At 35.5% G+C, this 18,598-nt stretch overlaps 1 protein-coding gene across 1 annotated transcript in view; it reads left to right on the plus strand.

Annotated features, from left to right (window-relative positions):
- Positions 1-17,750, plus strand: part of SLC15A5 (solute carrier family 15 member 5) — an 86,551-nt gene extending 68,801 nt beyond the window's left edge. Inside the window, exons 8-9 of the mRNA XM_058743557.1 lie at positions 12,214-12,322; positions 17,382-17,750. Of these exons, the coding sequence (XP_058599540.1) occupies positions 12,214-12,322; positions 17,382-17,529 (257 nt within the window). The 3' untranslated portion in view covers positions 17,530-17,750. The remainder of the gene's footprint in view (positions 1-12,213; positions 12,323-17,381) is intronic.
- Positions 17,751-18,598: the final 848 nt, after the last annotated feature.

Here is an 18,598-nt window from a genome sequence, read left to right on the forward strand (position 1 = left end):
GTAGCTAGATGGGCATGTGGGTAGATTTGCCAGATTTAATAAATAAAAGCACAGAGTCTTTTGAACTTTCAGGTAAACAATGAATACTTCGCTTTTAGTATAAGCACGTCTCATGCAATACTGTGAGCATACTTTGCACCAAAAAATTATTTGTACGATATTTATGACAGAGCTGATCCTAGAAAATTACTCGTTGTTGTTCTGAGATTCAAATTTAATGATGGGTCCTGTATTTTATCTGGGACGTTAGGTGTGAGTTCAAGATACTTTTTTATTTCCAGAGATACTTGGCCATATTTAACCAATAAGAACATCTGGTGTAGATGGAGAAGCTAAAAATGCAAGAGAAAGAAGAGAGATTGACTTCTTACTGGAGGGTGGATGCTTCTTTCCTGCACTAAAACAGAAGAGAGAATGGGGAGGTGTGGTCCTGGTATTGGCAAGATGCTGACTCCTACTGTTCAAGGCTCTCAGTTTTCTTTATGACATACGCAGCAAGCCATTCATGAGAGCAAAGGGGGATTAGGATGAAAATGAGGAATAGGAAGAGCAGGGAGCTAAGAACGTGTTGTCACAGGAGCGAGAGATGATTTAGAAGAAGAAAATTAGGATTGCCATCAGTGTTGAAGGCCCAGTTGATACTGGTCATTACAAAGAGCAATACAAAACTACCTAAAGCATGATTTTGTCCAGTGATAGTCAGGTATCCAATGCAGTTATGAAGCTGTCTGGTAGATTTTAAAATGGTCTGAAAACCACAAGAGAGGAAGAAAGGCACAAACCGTACTCTTGAATTAAAGCAATTTGAAGTAAACCTCACATGTGGTTTCCCTCCAAATATGCAAGAGGGGGTGGATATCTTTTCAAATTCTGAAATAAACAAGTCTACATCATTAGCTAACTGAAGTTACAATAGAGAACAGACTGTACAGAAAAACAGATATTGGGAAAAATCAGTTCCTGCTATATCCATGATATTATTTAAATTCAGTATTTTGCTATTTTAAACAGTTCCACTTCGAGGTTGACTTATAAATTCAGTTCACAAATACGTATTGGGTTCCTACTATGTGCGAGCACTGGCTAGATAGTGAATTAATAATACCACGGCTGATGTTTAATTAACAAGAAGAATCTTATAGAAATATTTGACACTCAAATTAATATCAGATATATTCATTTGACTAATGCTATTACAATTACAGTTCATAGCTAATGGCATTATCGGGCTATTATCACAAAGCATTACCTCTCTTCTAAAACTCATTTCCATGATAATTCATTGAAATCATCATGAGAACACACTATCTTGATGGGTTTTTACCTCCCAGTGCTCTTCAAGAGAATGAACTCACCCTTATAAGAAAGCCTGTTTTCCCAAATATCATCCCATGCTCATTCTTTTTGCAGATCAGGTGAACAATGCACATAGTGCTTTCTCTACAATTTTGAAAGACACGGCATCCCTTCCTGGAAACAGCAACCTAACTTCATTTTTATTCACAATTCCCAGGAAGAACAAATGCCAATTAAAGTCTCCATGCAGACATTGTTAGGAGAGCCAGGAATTGAGTATGTGCAGATTTGGGGCCCAACCTCAGTTCACCCATTCGATCAACAAATAATTATTCTGTCTCCTTTACATGACTTCAGGCAGACACTTTAGCCTCTCCATGCCTCTGTTTCCTCGTCTGTAAATTGAGGCTAATAATAGTTTGAGTACTTATTCGACAAATAGGAAAAGGTGGTAGAAAAGCCAGAGTAGAATATAGTTGTTAGATATTATTTCCTTCAGGTATCATGAAAATTAATGTGTTTTAAAAATTAACTCAGGTAGGAGAGCTATGAATCTCAAATGAAGCATTTAAATCAGGTTACTGAATAGAGGAAGGAAAGAAATTAACATTTATTAAGGGTCAGTTATATGCAGACCTTGCTATATGTATTTCACAAAGATATTATTTCATTAAATCTTCACAATTCTTTGGGGGTGGATATTTGTAGCCCCATCACATGTAAAAGGAAAATGAACTCGGAAAGTTATATAAGTTGTCCAAATCTTACAACAGTGGTGGATTCCTGATTCCCAAGCTCTTTTTGCTGCACAGGGTTTATTTCCCGTGGCACAGAAGTACATCCACCCTGGAGAATGACTGTTACATGTCTTTAATTACATACTTCTTCGCACATAGTGAAGTGATAGATGTGCCTAAGATAAAGTTAGGTATAAAAGCCATTTCAGTTTTGTCTCAACAATTTTGGAGGTTTACCACATCACCAGTGTTACAAAAAATAACTTTAAAAATATATTGCCAAAGTCTCAGGGAAAATAATTGCTTACTGTGCTCAACTCTAATTTGAAGAGATTCCAAAAGGCACCATCTAATATTTTCAAAGGTCCACTACATTCAAAATAAAACAGTAGTTAGTAAAAAGGGGAAATATTGAATCTTTCTCCAAAAAGACATAGCAGAAATCTGCCTCTCATCAAAAGCAACATGCCGTAGCCCTTAAAATAATGCCATGTATATTTGAGATAGTTGGTAAATCTAGGATTTCAGTAGGGAATATAGTGACATATCACTGAAGTGAGTGAATCTTAGGTTTCAGAATAGACTGGTTATTGTTACTTGGGATACTATGATTTCCAAAATGATATCTTAGGACAGTTTTATAAATAGCACATAACTTCCAAGTTACAACATCCAGGCTGCTATTCAATACTTCAATTGCTGAAGAAGAGTAGGTTGTGAGAAAAAAACACCCTTTTCTGTTGTTTGATAATAAACCAGAAATGACTTTTAGAAGTCAAGAGTTTTCCCGAAGTAACCTTGAGGAAATCATTTTAAAATATTATTTTTTGCTGCTAAGGTAATGTATGACCAGATAAATCCAAACTGTAAAGGAGGAGGGGAAAAGGCCAAAAAGATGATGGCAATTATTATTGGGGTAAATCTTTTTCCAATTTTTTTTTATTTGTGTGCATGTGGGGAGGGGGTATTACATTTATATAGAGAGGGACGCCTGGGTGGCTCAATCTGTCAAGCGTCCTACTTCAGCTCAGGTCATGATCTTGCGGTTCATGGGTTTAAGCCCCGCATCAGGCTCACTGTTGTCCACCAAGAGCCTGCTTCAGATCCTCTGTCCCCTTCTCGCTGCCCATCCTCTGCTTGCTCTCTCTCTCTCTTTCTCTCTCAAAAATAAACTTAAAAAAATTATATACAGAGATATTTTAAACAAAATTGTAGTCTGAATAACTCCCGAGGAATGCTCAATAAAAAATTATATCAAGTCCCACTTTTTTTCCTTTGAAAATATCATGAGCATCTTTCCATGTCATTTGAATTTCTAAAACAAACAAACAAAAAGACTCTTTTTTTTCCAGAATCCTGGGAATGGAATTACTCATTCAATAAGGATAAATATTTTAAAGACTATTGTTTTCTAAAAGGCTGCATCAATTATACCACCATTGTGATAGAATAATACTTGTCTCAAGATGTTAATTGCAACCCTGAGCATAATAGTATTTTGATCTTTGTGAATATGATTGGCAAAAATTATATTCCATTATTACTTTAATTTGTATTTTTCAGAATGGAAAATTGAAATTTTTAATGTATGAACACTTTTATCTTTACTCACTCATGACATGCTTGATCATATTCTTTGCCCATTTTTCTTTTGGTCTATTTGTCATTTTTTCCTATTGATTTATATGTTTTTTAAACTTTAAGGATATTATCACTTAGTCAAATATATTGCTGATATTTTCCTATTTTAACTCAACATTTTAGTTTCATAGATGAGTTTGGTTTGCACAAGTTTTGCTGATATAGGTAATCAAACCTATTAACCTTTTTCATTGTGAACATGAATAACATGTTCATGCATTGTGAACATGCAATATCATTGCATTTATCTATGGTTATGGAAATTTTAGTAGTTTAATACTTTGAAAATCATATTTTTATCCATGTGGACTTTTTTTATGTTAGGTAAATACATATTTCCTTCAAATAGCCAAATTTCACAGCATAACTTGATATTTGTTGTGGAAAGTTACTTAAACCATAAATACCCCATAGCCATAGGATAAGTGGAATGAAACTAATCAGTTAGTAATATATACTTTAATATATTCTTAGTTCTTAGGCTATCGTAGGGCTATTTGAGAACTGTCTATTTTGTTCCTGTCAGCTGCCTCTTGATTTTAGCTTAGTATCACCCTCTGTTTAATTATTATGACTTTATGATATGTGTCAACTATTGCTAATCATACTTCTCCTTATAGTTTACTCTTCATTTGTAAAGCTCTTATTTCCTATAGTGTACATTTCCAGGTGAATTTTAGAACCATTTTATCAATTTTCCCCAAATCTCATGTTTATGTTAATGAAATAAGTACTACTTGTTAATTAAAACAATAAAGCTTTTCGGGGTGCCTGAGTGGCTCAGTTGGTTAAGCCTCTGACTTCGGCTCAGGTCATGATCTCATGGTCCCCGTGTCTGGCTCTGTGCTAACAGCTCAGAGCCTGGAGTCTGCTTCAGATTCTGTGTCTCCCTCTCTCTCTGTTCCTCCCCTGCTCACACTCTGTCTCTGTCTCTGTCTCTCTCTCTCTCAAAAAGAAATAAAAGATTTTTAAAAATTAAATAAATAAATAAATAAATAAATAAAAGCTTTTATAATATTTAGTGTTCCCTCTAAGTAGATAACATAACTTTTTTATTTATTCAATGTTAAAAAATTCAGTTCAGTTAGATTTTCTTTTCTTCATCCATGTCTTGAACATTTCTGTTGGACTTATTGTAGGCATTTTATGCTCTTTCTCATTTTGCTGTTATGAACTGACTTCTTTCCCTCCTTCCAAATTCACTGAGATAATAATTATGTGTCATATAGGGGGAGTATTAATATTTATGTCTATATCTTACATCCAACTTCTTAAACTTTCTTAGTAAATTTATGAGAGTATTTATCTTTTTCAGTTTACAGAAAAATTATCTAATCTTAAATATAATTTTTAAAAATCCTTATTTCCAATATTAACTCTGATGCTTTAATACCTTTATCAGGACAAAGAACTTCAGAACAGTGTTAATACCAGAAGACAGTCACATTTTACCCTGTTCATAATCTTAATTTGAATCTCTATTTTTTTAAACATATTTGTAGGTCTATAATGTTAAAGGACATTCTTTATCATAAGAAAATTTCTATTTCTTGTTTTCTAAGATCTAAACAAATCAGAGTAAATTTTATCGAATGCTTCTTAAGTAGTTCTTGAGATCACCTCTTGATTTTCTTACTATTCCTGATATTGTAGTATATTTAATTAATAGATTTTTCAATATTAAATCATCTTCACATACATGAGATAGACAACAGCTGGCAGTAGCAATATTTGATGGTTCTTTGCTTTCTAGAAAGATCCAGGGGAAAGAGTCATCTCTTCCATGAAAATTAAAAGGTACATTCAGGATGCATTATCTCTTTTGAAGATACTTCCTGGTAACTTTTCCCCCATTGTTTCTTGCCAGTAAGATTTTCCTTTTTTCTTGGTTCAATTTAGATAATTAAGGTTTTCCTAGATAATCATCCCATTTCCATAATATACTTTTTTAGTTTTATTTTTTTATTCAATTATATTAACATACAGTGTTATATCAGTTTTAGGTGTACAATATAGTGATTCAACAATTCTATACATTATTCAGTGCTCATTAGGACAAGTGTAGTCTTAATCCCCTTCACCTGTTTCACCAATCCCCCTCCGACCTCCCTTCTGGGAACCATCTATTTGTTCTCTATAGTTCAGAGTCTGTTTTTCAGTTTGTCTCTCTTTTTCCTTATTCCTTTGTTTTGTTTCTTAAATTCCACATATGAGTAAAATCATATTATTTGTCTTTCTTTGGCTGACTTATTTCACTTAGCATTAGACCCTCTAGATGGACCCGTGCTGTGGCAGATGGCAAGATTTCATTTTTTAAAAAGTGTTTATTTACTTTTAAGAGAGAGAGAGAGAGAGAGAGAGAAACCAAGTGTGAGTGGGAGAGGAACAGAGGGAGAGGAAGACACAGAACTCAAAGCAGGCTCCAGGCTCCGCACTGTCAGCACAGAGGCTTAAATTCACAAACTGTGAGATCATGACCTGAGCCGAAGTTGGACACTTAACCCACTGAGACACCCAAGTGCTCCTCATTCTTTTTATATGGCTGAGTAATATTCCATCATATACATAATGAGATACACACACACGTATACACCACACCTTCCTTCTTCCATAAGATTTTTGAAACTAATATAGCACACTTATAAATAAATATTGTTATGGCCCCTGACTCTTTTGTTATCTATTCTCTTTGGATTTGTCAGGGTTTCTGTTGTTGTTACCTTTTCTTGCAATGAACCAGGCCTTAGAATTATTAAATCTAATATTCTTTAATATATTGATTTTCTGCTGTCATCTTTATTTTTTTCTTTGACTTTCCTTATAATTCTTATTTATTTTCTAGGGTTCTTTTGTGCTGAATGTTTAGTTCATTTATTTGCATTCCTTCAAACTGAAAAAATATGTGCCTTTAAATGTACCTCTGAATAGAATTTAAATCTGTATAAATTTAGATTTATAAATGCAATTTCCTCATCACTTCATTTTCAAATACTTTGTGGTTGTGGGTTTCATTTTTCTCTTTGACCAAATGATTATGTAGGGGCAGTATCTTAATTTCTAGGAGATTTGGTTTGCTATTGATGTTATTTAAACTTCTATAAGAGAGTATTTTTTTTACTAAACAATAGTATAATCTTTATTAAACTCTTATCAATCACATTATTCTAATCCTCTACATCATTTTCTTTGTTGCTTTTTCTATCAAAACTTGACCAAAATGTGACAGTCATTCACAAAAATTGATCTATCTGTTTTTATCCAAGTTTCCAACAGACTTGTTATATTTTCATTACTTAAAGTATGTTCATTGACCTATCTTCAATTTGGACTGTGCTTTTTATAAATAGAAAAAAATCCTCAGTGTCTCTTTGACACTATTTTTCCTTTGAATTCAACTTTGCCTGAAATTACTATTTTTTTTTCAATTTTTGTCTCTTCCTTATGATTTCCTATATTATTATTATTATTATTATTATCATTATTGTTATTTTAACTTTTGTCGTTGTGTGTTAGGGGTGTTTTTTCATAAGCAAAATTGTAATATGTATACAGTCCCTTTTCCTTCTTCATTTTGACCTTTTTTGTATTTAGTCATCCTCAGTAGGAGAAATTTACTGATAGGCAGTATTTACCAACTAAGAATGTGTATGGATTCCCTTAGCCTATGTCACTTTCCATATGTTTAATGAAGTTTTCTGTGAAAGTGCCCCCATTAAAACCCAAGTAATCGTGATAAGCAAACTGCTGGGCTGGAGTGAGAATTTGACACCATTTTCTGATTGTCCAACAATCTGATCAAATAATGTGATTGTAAACTGGTCTCAAGCATACATGACTATTGAGTGCTCCCTAGAGCCCACATTCACCTATAATGCTTTTCTTTGGGAGCTACGCTACCTGAAAACAATGTGCCTTGACTGCCATGCACCCACTACTTCCTGTCTTCTTGTTTTAAAGGAGTCATACCGCCTGATGTAGTTTAGAAGCAGAGCTACTTGGTACTGGGTACTGATTAGAATGGAATATGGAACTGCTCCTTCTTCTCCCCAAAACAGTAATCATGCATCAGAGCCACAGAAGCTACTAGAATTCTGTGTAGAACTGACCTTGATTTCTGTGTAGGGGCATGTTCTCATCACCTCCTATTCACCTGGTCAGTGTGGGAAGGGTCCTCAACCTAAATAGGATAAGGTGGCTGAAAATATGACACCTGACACTGGAGAGATGGGCTGACAGCAGCTTATTAGTCAGACACGCTCACAGGTCAGGGGAGGAGAACGTGTCACACGGGGCCATATGGGGGCTAACTTGAGAATAGAGCAACAAAGGTCTGTGGAGGGCAAGCCTGGTAGTAACAAAACAGGGAGTGACTCCTGGATCCCACAGGACGATGTGACTTCCTGTTTGCTTGATGTTGAGGTCTGAGAAGGAGGTGAGAGCTTTAGGGTGAATACCAGTAGCAGGAAGCTGGGCTGACTAATAGGGGAACTAACCAGGTGAGGGAGGCCTTCCCCTGGGGTGAGGAGTGTGTCTGAAAGGGCAAAGAACTATGTGGTTAGGCCTTTGGGGCCCTGTGAGGCTCAAAGACATAAAGACAGCATATGAAATTTGGGGCTTTACAATACAAGGCATAATATGGGACAAGAATAAAGCATTTTCTTCTTTCATATTAGTGACTTTGTGCTGTTTATAGTAACATAATTCTATTAGCATCATTAGGGCTTTAGTAGTGCAGTTTGTAAGATGAGGATTCTACTGAGCAATGCCTCAACATACCTCTCTGCACCTTCACTCTTTAATCTGTAAAATACAAGAACTAGTCTAAATAATTCTATAGTCCTTTTGTCTCTAAAATGGCCATGATAATTTAAAATAAATAGAAACATTTTACTTAGTGTCTATAAGGTCTAATACTCCAGAGTAATTACCTGTTTGCATGTCTCTTCTACAAATCTATGAGCTCGTTTTCTTAAGCAACTTGAAATGCCCATTTTTTGATACATGAAAATTTCTTAACAAATAATTTTCAAATGAACGAATAAATCTAACTGAACAAGAAATATGTGGAGAACTTCTGAGCAATGCTAAATATTTCGTGAATGTTCTATTACCGAGTGGTCTAACATTCATTACTAACTAGCTGGTTATTCTACTAAAGTACTTAACTTGGGTTCACTGTGAGCATTGACATATAGCACTTACCACTGTTTATGTAGCACATTCTTTTCTCATGTTGTTAAACTTCCTTACCTTCCCAAGCTAAGATCTGGAGAAGTTTAGTTTGTTCCATTTTAGACCTAAAGTCTTCTCTTTGTCTCCTTTGGCAAGGATGCCCCAGATTTCAATCAGCTACTAGAAATGTCAGGTGAAAAATGGCACAAATGTGAATTACGACAATAAAAGTTTATAAGCTACTAAAATAAAGTTATAGTACCTAAGAGCTGAGTCAACTGACAATGTTAAATGGAACATTTTACAACCAGTCCTGGGATAATGATAAAAAAAAAAAAAAGTGGCACACAGAACATGAAGAAATATCTGACAGGAAATGGGCCCGAGATCAAGTTCAGGCTACATGATTTTGTATGAGCTACTTCTAAAGTGTGTGTGGGTGGGAGTGATAATCTAAATTTTATGGAGCGCCTCCTCTGTGTCCAACCCTTGACATCCTAACTTCTCATAACAGCTCAGTGAGAAAGGTGTTGCTGTCATTTTAGAGAGGAGAAACCAAGGCTGAAGTGGTTCAATTAAACAAATGCCCAAAAACAAAACTATTAAATAACAGAGACAATATTTGACTTCAAAATCTCTCCACCTCCAAGCCCATTCTCTATCAGTCTATGTAAAGAGATAGCTTTGGGTGAAACTCACACCCAAAGCTATCTCTTTACATAGACTTATAATCTCTATATAAATAAAACAAATTTTAGGTTTCATGAAGTATCCCTCTGTCCAACTTGATGCTAGTGTGTGTCCTATGCTATCAATTCAGGTGATTGTTCCCCTTACCATGGAGCTCACCATATAGATTAGCTACACAGGGAATGTAAAATTATAGCTAAGTAAGGCAAAAATATGGGGCTAGCATGAAGATCAGCATTAGGAAGGAAGTTGAACACTAAAAATGCTGTTCAAGAAGGACTACAGAAATGTTATCAGGAGTTTGAATAGGTGATATGGCAATCATTCATTTTATTTTTTTAAATAACTCCACTCACAAAATATTTTGTGTTACTCATAAATTCCCGCTGCTTTCCCTAACCTTTCTAGCATGGCATCCTCTTGTCGCCCCACATGCCCATAATTCCCAGTCACGGTGCTTCTCATTTGTGCCCACCACAGTATCCCCAGTGACAGATACAATGGCACATGCAGGGGGAGCTGGTGCTATCCTGATAGGCTGCTATTTGCTGTAATTGCATAATTTTTTTAGAAATATTATGTTTTACCTTTAAAGATCTTACAAAATTTATATTCTTCTCCCTCATCTGACTTTGTTATAATATAAAGATAGCCTTTTCAATTACTTATTATGGACCAAAATTCATGCTCCAAGCAGAATTAATGTCATGTTAATTCTGAGGCTTCGCATACTCTGTACAAACTCCTCTCATTCTAGCCAGAGAAACACAGTGATAAAATGGTCTAAACGCATCACATGCAAAGTGCTGATGTGAAATGAAAAGGACAGAAATATGATTGGGATATTAATTCAGGAGAAATAAGGAAATAGGACTGTTCGAATAAGGTTAGCAGGGTGGTTTAGTTCTTCCTGAAAATATGTGTGATGTTATCTCACCTTACCTTGACTTCCACCCCAACTACCCCCGTTCAAGTACAATCAAATGCTTGGTTTCTACACACACACACACACACACACACACACACACACACAAGAGGGCTACACAATACCCAATAGACAGACACAGACGGAAACGTTATGTGAAATTACTCCTATCAGATGAAGGCATTATGTCAATATAGCAATAACACCATGCATTTCTATTGTAATGGAACACAAATTAATAAAATGGGGAAGTAGAACTTGCCAAACAGCTTTAAACTCAATACCAGATTTCAATTATAGGTCCAAGACACGAGCTAATTTTCATGGTTGGTCCGTAATAATAGTCATTGTTAAATAACAGAAGAGAAACGGCTTTAAATGGGAAGTGGCACAATTAATCACAGCTGTCATACTTATGTACTTGCTGACTATCAACCCTGAACAGAACATTTAATTCAAATCTCATTTAAAAGTATGCACTGTCAAGGGAGAGGCCAAGAACCATTTTCTAGCTCAGGAAGCAACTCACAACCCATGTGCCAAAGATGTTACTGAAGATCGAGTGTATCGGCACATGGACTGATTGCTCTCGTCCCACACCTCTCTTTACAACCCACTGTAGGAACTTCTATAAAAAAGCAAGAAAATGTCCAAACCTTGGCATCTGACTGCTCAAATTCCTGTTCTCATAATGTATAACTTTTTGGGGGAAGACTCTGCCCATTCAGAACTCCCACTGAATTTAAGTTTTGTCCATGGTGATAGGTTTTGCCTTTTGAACAATCTTTTTAATATTCTGTAATACTATGTATCTATAACATATTTGTTAATACTAATATCCTATTCTTGTTTTAAAAGTACTGCAAAAGTAAGTGCTGCATATATAATACATTATGTCGTATAATGTATTAAATAATAATGTATCAAAACCCACTGAAGGAAAATTGAGTGTGTGTAGAAATAGAGATAATGCATATAGATATAGATATGGATTTGGGTACAGAAAGAGAGAGAGAATTATAGCAAAGATCCAAAGAAAAGTTAAAACTTAGGAGCAAAGTAAGAGCAATTGCCTTGAATCCTAAATAGTTTCATATATACTGATGTAATAGTTTTGTGTATAGAAGTTTGACATCATAAGAAAGAGGGGGATATCTTATTTAGAAGTATTAATTTGAAGGAATTAGTTATCAGGTCAAAAAGTACTTTCATGTTGACTAGAGATTTCAAGTAGTTTGATAAATAGGTTCTGTGATACTATAATAATGTAATATTAGATTTATCTAAGATGTCAAAATAATGTAACATCTGGCATCTACGTCTATTATGTCACTAACCTTACAGCTAGAACTGGCTGTGGTAAATATTTTACCTTTATTCAATGTATATTTACTGAATAATTCCTATGTGTCAGGCACTCTAGGTACTAGATATATAAGGATGAATAAGATATGTACACGGTTTCAGTTAAGTTAGCATAATCAGGGTTACTTTTATAGCTCAGTTCTTCTGAACCTATATTGCGTTATACAAATTAAGGTTTTTTGACCTTCAAAATATTTGTGGTACTTTGCTTGTTATTTTACCATTAATTACAGAATTAAACGAGTCTCGACAATGAGTTTCAGATGAGCTTTTTTGCTTTGTAGATATTATTGAAGCGAATAAATCTCTATGAATAGTGGAATGATAAAATATTCACAGAAACTTACAACTCTGCAGTTGAATAACAATTACTTTTGTTCCAAACAGGCAATTGGTTTCCAAACACATTAAACAAAGGCAATTTAGAAAGCTTCTTCTTCTTTTTGGCATCATTAACGTTGTTGAACGTCCTGGGATTCTGGAGTGTTTCACAAAGGTAAGTTAGTGGTAAGATGAGCAATTTCTGAGTCCATGAAATATTGATCTGGGAACTATCACTGAGCCAACGGGAATCCTGTATGCCATGACTGGACAAATTAGCATATTAGAGAAATTTAACAGATTATTCAGAGCAAGAAATTCCAATTTAGACTTCACTTTTGCCATTGATCCTTATAATAAAATAGTGCTTTACTTGATTCTAAAACATGTTCTGAAAGAAGATATGTTTTATCCACTATATAGCACCACTTTAGAATTAGAAATAACCATATCGATAATAAGAATGAATGAGTCATTATCGTTAAAAGCAAATATCATTAAACAAATAGCTAGAAATCTAATGATGCTTAAGATTTGGATTCCATTCAGGCCTTTCAATCAGCAGTGACCATTTCAAGGTCAATAACAAACTGCAAAATCATTTAGTCAGTCACCTGAGACCAGTCAGTGGCTTATTATGTATCATCTACCATCCATCCATTGCCAGCCCACCTCTCTCTCTCACTGACGTATTTTTGGATGACTGTGGAGTTTTGAGCAAATTGTCTAACTTCTCTGAGCCTCTGTTCTTATATTTGTAAAATAAAATCAAGAAAACCAACATCTTGTGGGCTTTAGGCATATGAATTTTGGTAAAGGGCTGAGCACAGTACCTGCCATGTTGTGGAAACTACAAAGATCTTTATTTTTCTCACTTCCCTCTATTCACTTATCTATTTAGTCATATTTTATCTCATCACTGTCACTTCTCCCTTGCCTATATCATTCTTTCATTCATTGAATAAATCTCTGTTGGAACACCAGTCATGCGATAGGTACTACATGCGATAGTAAACTAGAAGGACACAAAGTCAGTAAGTCAATAAATGTTTAGTGCCATTATGTTCCTGCTCTCACGGAGCTTATGGTTCAGTATAAAAGAGAGGCACTTAAATTTCATGCAAGGCAGAATTAATGACAAAATCAAAAGTTTTAATGGCTCCCTGAATTTTTATATTTCCTACCTTCCAAAGTATATAAGTTGTTGAATTGATCCTCCACAATATAAATACCTATCTCATTCTTGGATTGAAAGCCAAATTAGAATATCAAAGAGTCTTGCAGAAGGATCCAAGGGGAATATCCTCAGTTTTGGAGCAAAATAGAGTCATCGATGAAAACCGAAGGTGAAGGCAAAGCCTCTTTCCCCTCCATTCGTTGCCTCCAAACACATAAGTGGTGCTCATCTTCTAGTTCTCACAAACACTGCACTTCCTACATCTTCTCCCACTGTAAGATCTGACCTTTGTCTTTTCATAAAGTAGTTTGAAAGGTAATTTTTTTTAGTCAGCCCAGTTGAATCCACTTCCACTACTTGGCTGTAGAAACTTCAGCAAGATATTTAACTTTGTTAAGCCCATTTTTTTCATTTGTAAAGTGAAAACAGTAAGAATAGCAATTGTGCCGTAAAATTGTTGTGAGGATGAGTAAACGCTCAAAAGTGTTAGAAATAGTAATAATAATGACCTCATGCTTTGCCTTATGCCTCCTTCTTCCTCCTTTTTAATTCTTCTTCTAGACTCATGCAGAGGTGTGGCAAAAATGACCAGGATGATGGGCTGAATTCATGGAAGAACTAGCACTGGAACCAGACTCTATTAGCTCGGGGATTTACTCATTCATTCATTCATTCACTCACTCATTCATTCAATATACTAAGCATTGTTCCAGGCACTAGAAAAAAAAAAAAAAAAAAAAAAAAAAAAACAACTGAAGACAGCAAAGTACCAGTCTATATGAGCTACTATTTAGTACTCAAATTCAATTATTTAAGTGTGATTCTTTCTCTGTGATTGTTGAACAAGTGAGTTACTACAAAGAAGTGACAGATGGTGGAGTGGGGTGCAGAGAAGGAGACAAGAATAAAATGGTACAAAGCACCAAATATTGGAGGAACCAAAAGTGGGAAGGGACTAAGTGATAATAGAAGATTTATTGAGAAATAAATCTGATTCTTAGCAAATCTTCTCTATTTCCCTACATTTTCTTTTCCTTTTTTTTCTGTTTACTTTTTGAGGAAAGAGGGAAAAATAGAGACTGGATAAAACAAAGCAAGAAGGGAGGAAATTAATTTTCCAAGTGTTGAGCACTCCTATCTTGGGCAGTATGCAACACACACACACACACACATAACCTCGTGTAATCTCTACCACCTCCCTGTTGCAGAAATCTTATCACTTTTTATAAATACAAAAACTAAAGTGAGAATCTAGGTAAGTAAATTGACTAGGTTCACACACCTAGGATTCAAACCCATGTGTGTTTCTTTATAAAGCTCACACACTTTCTCCTACCAGCATACTGTTTCTAAGTGCCACCGAAGAGCTCTCTACCTACTCTATAACAACCCCTTGACTCTGATGGGTAGGGAAGAAACCCATCCCTTCAGTTAAAGTAACCATACCCACCATCACCTCTCGATCAGCCACTCTACCGGGAAAGAATGGGTGTCACATATCAGAAGAAAAGAGAGTGGAAAATTTGTCAGCAGAGATCAAGCAGCTAAAACCAACTACATTAGTGCAAAGTCACACATTACCCTGGGTATCTATTGCCCATTGGGGCGGGACGGACCAAGCCAGAAGTTAGGCAAGAAACTATATGGAACTTATGGTAGGAGATCAGTGTCTCTAGTAAGGAATGAATGATTTTGATTTAGTTCTATACTGATTGTGTGATTGTCAAACACTAACAAACAGTAAGTATGTGAAGAAACAGGAGAAAACACAGGTGTTCTAGAGACAGTATTATTGAAACATATTATTTAGGAGTCAGTGTTTGATTGCAATAAACATTTCATCACAATTCAATTTTTACCAAACCCAATGGTGTTCAGAGCCAGATAACAGTGACAAATCTATCAAGAACAAGACAGTCCCAAGTTATTCTTGTTCTTAAAGTTTTGAGAACAGCATATTAATCATGAAACAGCATCTTCACCAACACACAGCTGACCTTAGGTCTCTGTTGGCACCTGAGGGTACCCCCACCATGATTTTTATAGTAGTGTGATACAATCCTAGTTTAAGTCCTAGAACAAAAAGAATCTTGCCAGGGTCACTCAGATATCACCTGAGGACCATTAGGAATTATATATGAATATCAGGCAAGATTTATTTTTCATTTGTACAAAAACAAAACAAAACAAAACAAAACAAAAAACAGCCCTCTGCCTCTGTCTGTCTTAGAGTCCTCCTCAATCAAATCTAAAAGTAGCAATGGTAACATGTCATACCTGAGGCTCTTCAGGTTGGGGGTGAAGGATGTAGGTAGATGAAATGTCTTTCCCTAGCTGAAAAGTATTACATAAACATCTCTATAGTGCTGGATAAAAATATATATCCCACATTAGATGCTGAAATAAAAAGATATTACAGATATTTTAGGGAGGGAGGGCAAAAGGGTGTTTGTTTTTATCTCAACACCACTGTCCTTCCAGTGTGGTAAAACACATCTTTTTTTAAAAAACTTTTAATGTTTATTTATTTTTGAGAGAGAGAGAGAGAGAAAGAGAGAGAGAGCAGGGAAGGGGCAGAGAGAGGGAGACACAGAATCCAAGGCAGGGTGCAGGCTCTGAACTATTAGCACAGAGCTTGATTCAGGGCTCGAACTCACAAACTGCAAGATCATGACCTGAGCCAAAGCCAGACACTCAACCAACTGAGCCACCCAGGAACCTCTGTAAAACACATCTTAAAGTTGATACCATTGCCCCAATTTTGTCAATGATACCAGTAGTCTTCTGTGCATAACTTGTCATAATTATTGAAAGCAACATAAATCAGAGACAAAAGACCACTTATACAAGCATTATTCTTCCCTTACAGTTACTTTTAGCAATATATTGAGAGGGAAAAGCAGGTAAAATTCACTTTGGAAATTTCCACAAGTCAGAAGTAGATGTTTGACCTCAGAAGCTTACATGTATCTGATAAAACTGAACTTATAGCCCATATTCACTTGTTCATTCAACAAATATTTTTGAGCATGTGCTATCCACCAGGCACTAGGAACACAGCAGTGAATAAAGCAGTTTGAAATTCCTATCCTCCTAAAACTTTCTCAGAAGTGTTTGTGTCTTTTTTTTTAATGTTTGTTTATTTATTTATTTTTGAGAGAGAGAGAGAGAGAGAGAGAGAGAGAGCACGAGCAGGGGAGGAGCAGAGGGGGGACAGAAGATCCAAAGCAGACTCTGTGCTGACAGCAAAAAGCCTCACGTGGGGCTTGAACTCAAAAACCATGAGAGCGTGACCTGAGCCGAAATCAAGAGTTGTACGCTTAACTGACTTAGCCACCCAGGTGCCCCAAGAGAATAATGTGTCTTTAAAAGTAGTGTGCTACAGGGAGAAAAGGCCAGAATTTTGAATAAGAGAGTTCCCAGCCTAGGGTCTGCCAACTACTATTCGTATGAACCCCAAAGAAGTCATTTAACCTCTTAGAATTTTAGTTTCCCTATCTGTGAAATGGGGATGATTTCATCCTTCTAGGGTTGTAGTGAGAATTCACTAAGCGAGGGTGGGTATAGTGCCCTAGCATGGTGCCTGGCACTTAGAAGACAGACACTCAGGAAAACCACGTGTTCCTTGGGTCAGGAGTATAGGGTATGCATTCTAGAAATGTATTCATGGATTGTTTGACAACGGTGTTTTCTACATGGGTTCAACACTGAATTTACAAATCTCCTGTGCATCTGAAGTATTTCATGAGTCCTGGCCTCCATGAAAACTGTAAAGTTGAGAGGGTTTCAGACTTTCCCCCATCTCGCTCTGTCAGTCATTGCAAGTTGTAAAACAGCGCCATCTAAAGGTCTTTATGAGACAACTTAACATGTCCTGAAACTCTCTTTGTCGTTTTATAAAGACTGTTCTGGTACGCAGTGCTCTTAAATAATCATCACTGTTGTGCCAGTATCTATGGACCCGTAATAAAAGGTAGACAGCACAGGAAGAAAGCAAATGATTTATCAAGTCATCTACATCTGGTCCTAAAAAAAGCTTTCTTTCTTTCTTTTTTAGGTATTGTAATCTAAATCATTTTAATGCCCAGAACATCAGTGGTAGTAATCTTGAAGAAACACTTCTCCTCCATGAAAAGTCTCAGAAATTTTATGGCAGTACACAAGAATTTTCTTCAAGTATTGATCTTTGGGAGACAGCCCTATGAAACTACATTTGACTCTACCCATTCTATGAGCAAAGTATTCACGTTTTCTTCACCTGAACACCTTATGCATTTTAGTTTAAGAACTAATATGCATGGCAGTGACTTCAGGAATATTATCGGTGTACTTTATTTATAAAGACTAATCATGACTCTTCTGGTGAACTATTATGCTTTTGCATTAACACATTATACATTACAATTGATAAAGTAATTTCAAAGTCTGTGTTGCCTCCATGACAACAAAATGATTAGGTCCTAAACATTAGTATATTTTACAACTTTTTACAATGGTGGTTCAGCCATTAAAAGCAATATAAATCCTCTTTTTAGTTTTAATGTGCCAATAGAATCAAAATAATAGTATGTTAACATTCCTCCTTTCTATACATTTATTGAGCACTTATTACAATGCCAGACCTTGTGATCATATGCTGTCTATATCTGACTAAATAATAAATCTATACATGATTTTACTATATTTGATCTTCATATTATCCTATCAAGATATGAAGGAAATTTTCTCGAAATTAAAAAGCAATGTTAACTAAAACTGAGGACCTTAACAAAGAAAGAATATTCAATCCTGAAGACATTATAAAATAAAGGTAAGTGATGGAATTATTCTGATTAAAGGAAAAAAGAAAATTGAGGAAGATTAAATGAGTGTTGAGAGAGTAATTGATGAATCAAATAGAGAAGCTTAAAGAGGATCCCTAACTCAAATGACACCTTTTGGTCTTCAATGCTACCAATTCAGATATATTCAGAAGATCGTCTTCCAAAAGACATAAATAACATTTATCCTTTGAATAAACAAAGAAATGTGGAAACTCATATAAAAAATAATAAACCAATATCAAACAAAACTAATGCCCCCTACCTTTGTAGCAATGCTTGTCAAAGTTTGGTTGAGGATCACCTGCTTTAGGAGAATCTTTCTGGCTCCTACCAAAGACTGCTTTAATCCAAATCTTTTTCCAGGAATCAGTGGGTTTAACAAACACACCCCAATCATTCTCATTCTCCCTGAAGTATAAGTGCCACTGCTTTCTAGGACAGTTCACAGCAG

This window comes from Neofelis nebulosa, chromosome 8 (assembly GCF_028018385.1).
Source record: "Neofelis nebulosa isolate mNeoNeb1 chromosome 8, mNeoNeb1.pri, whole genome shotgun sequence".
Taxonomy (NCBI): Eukaryota; Metazoa; Chordata; class Mammalia; order Carnivora; family Felidae; genus Neofelis; species Neofelis nebulosa.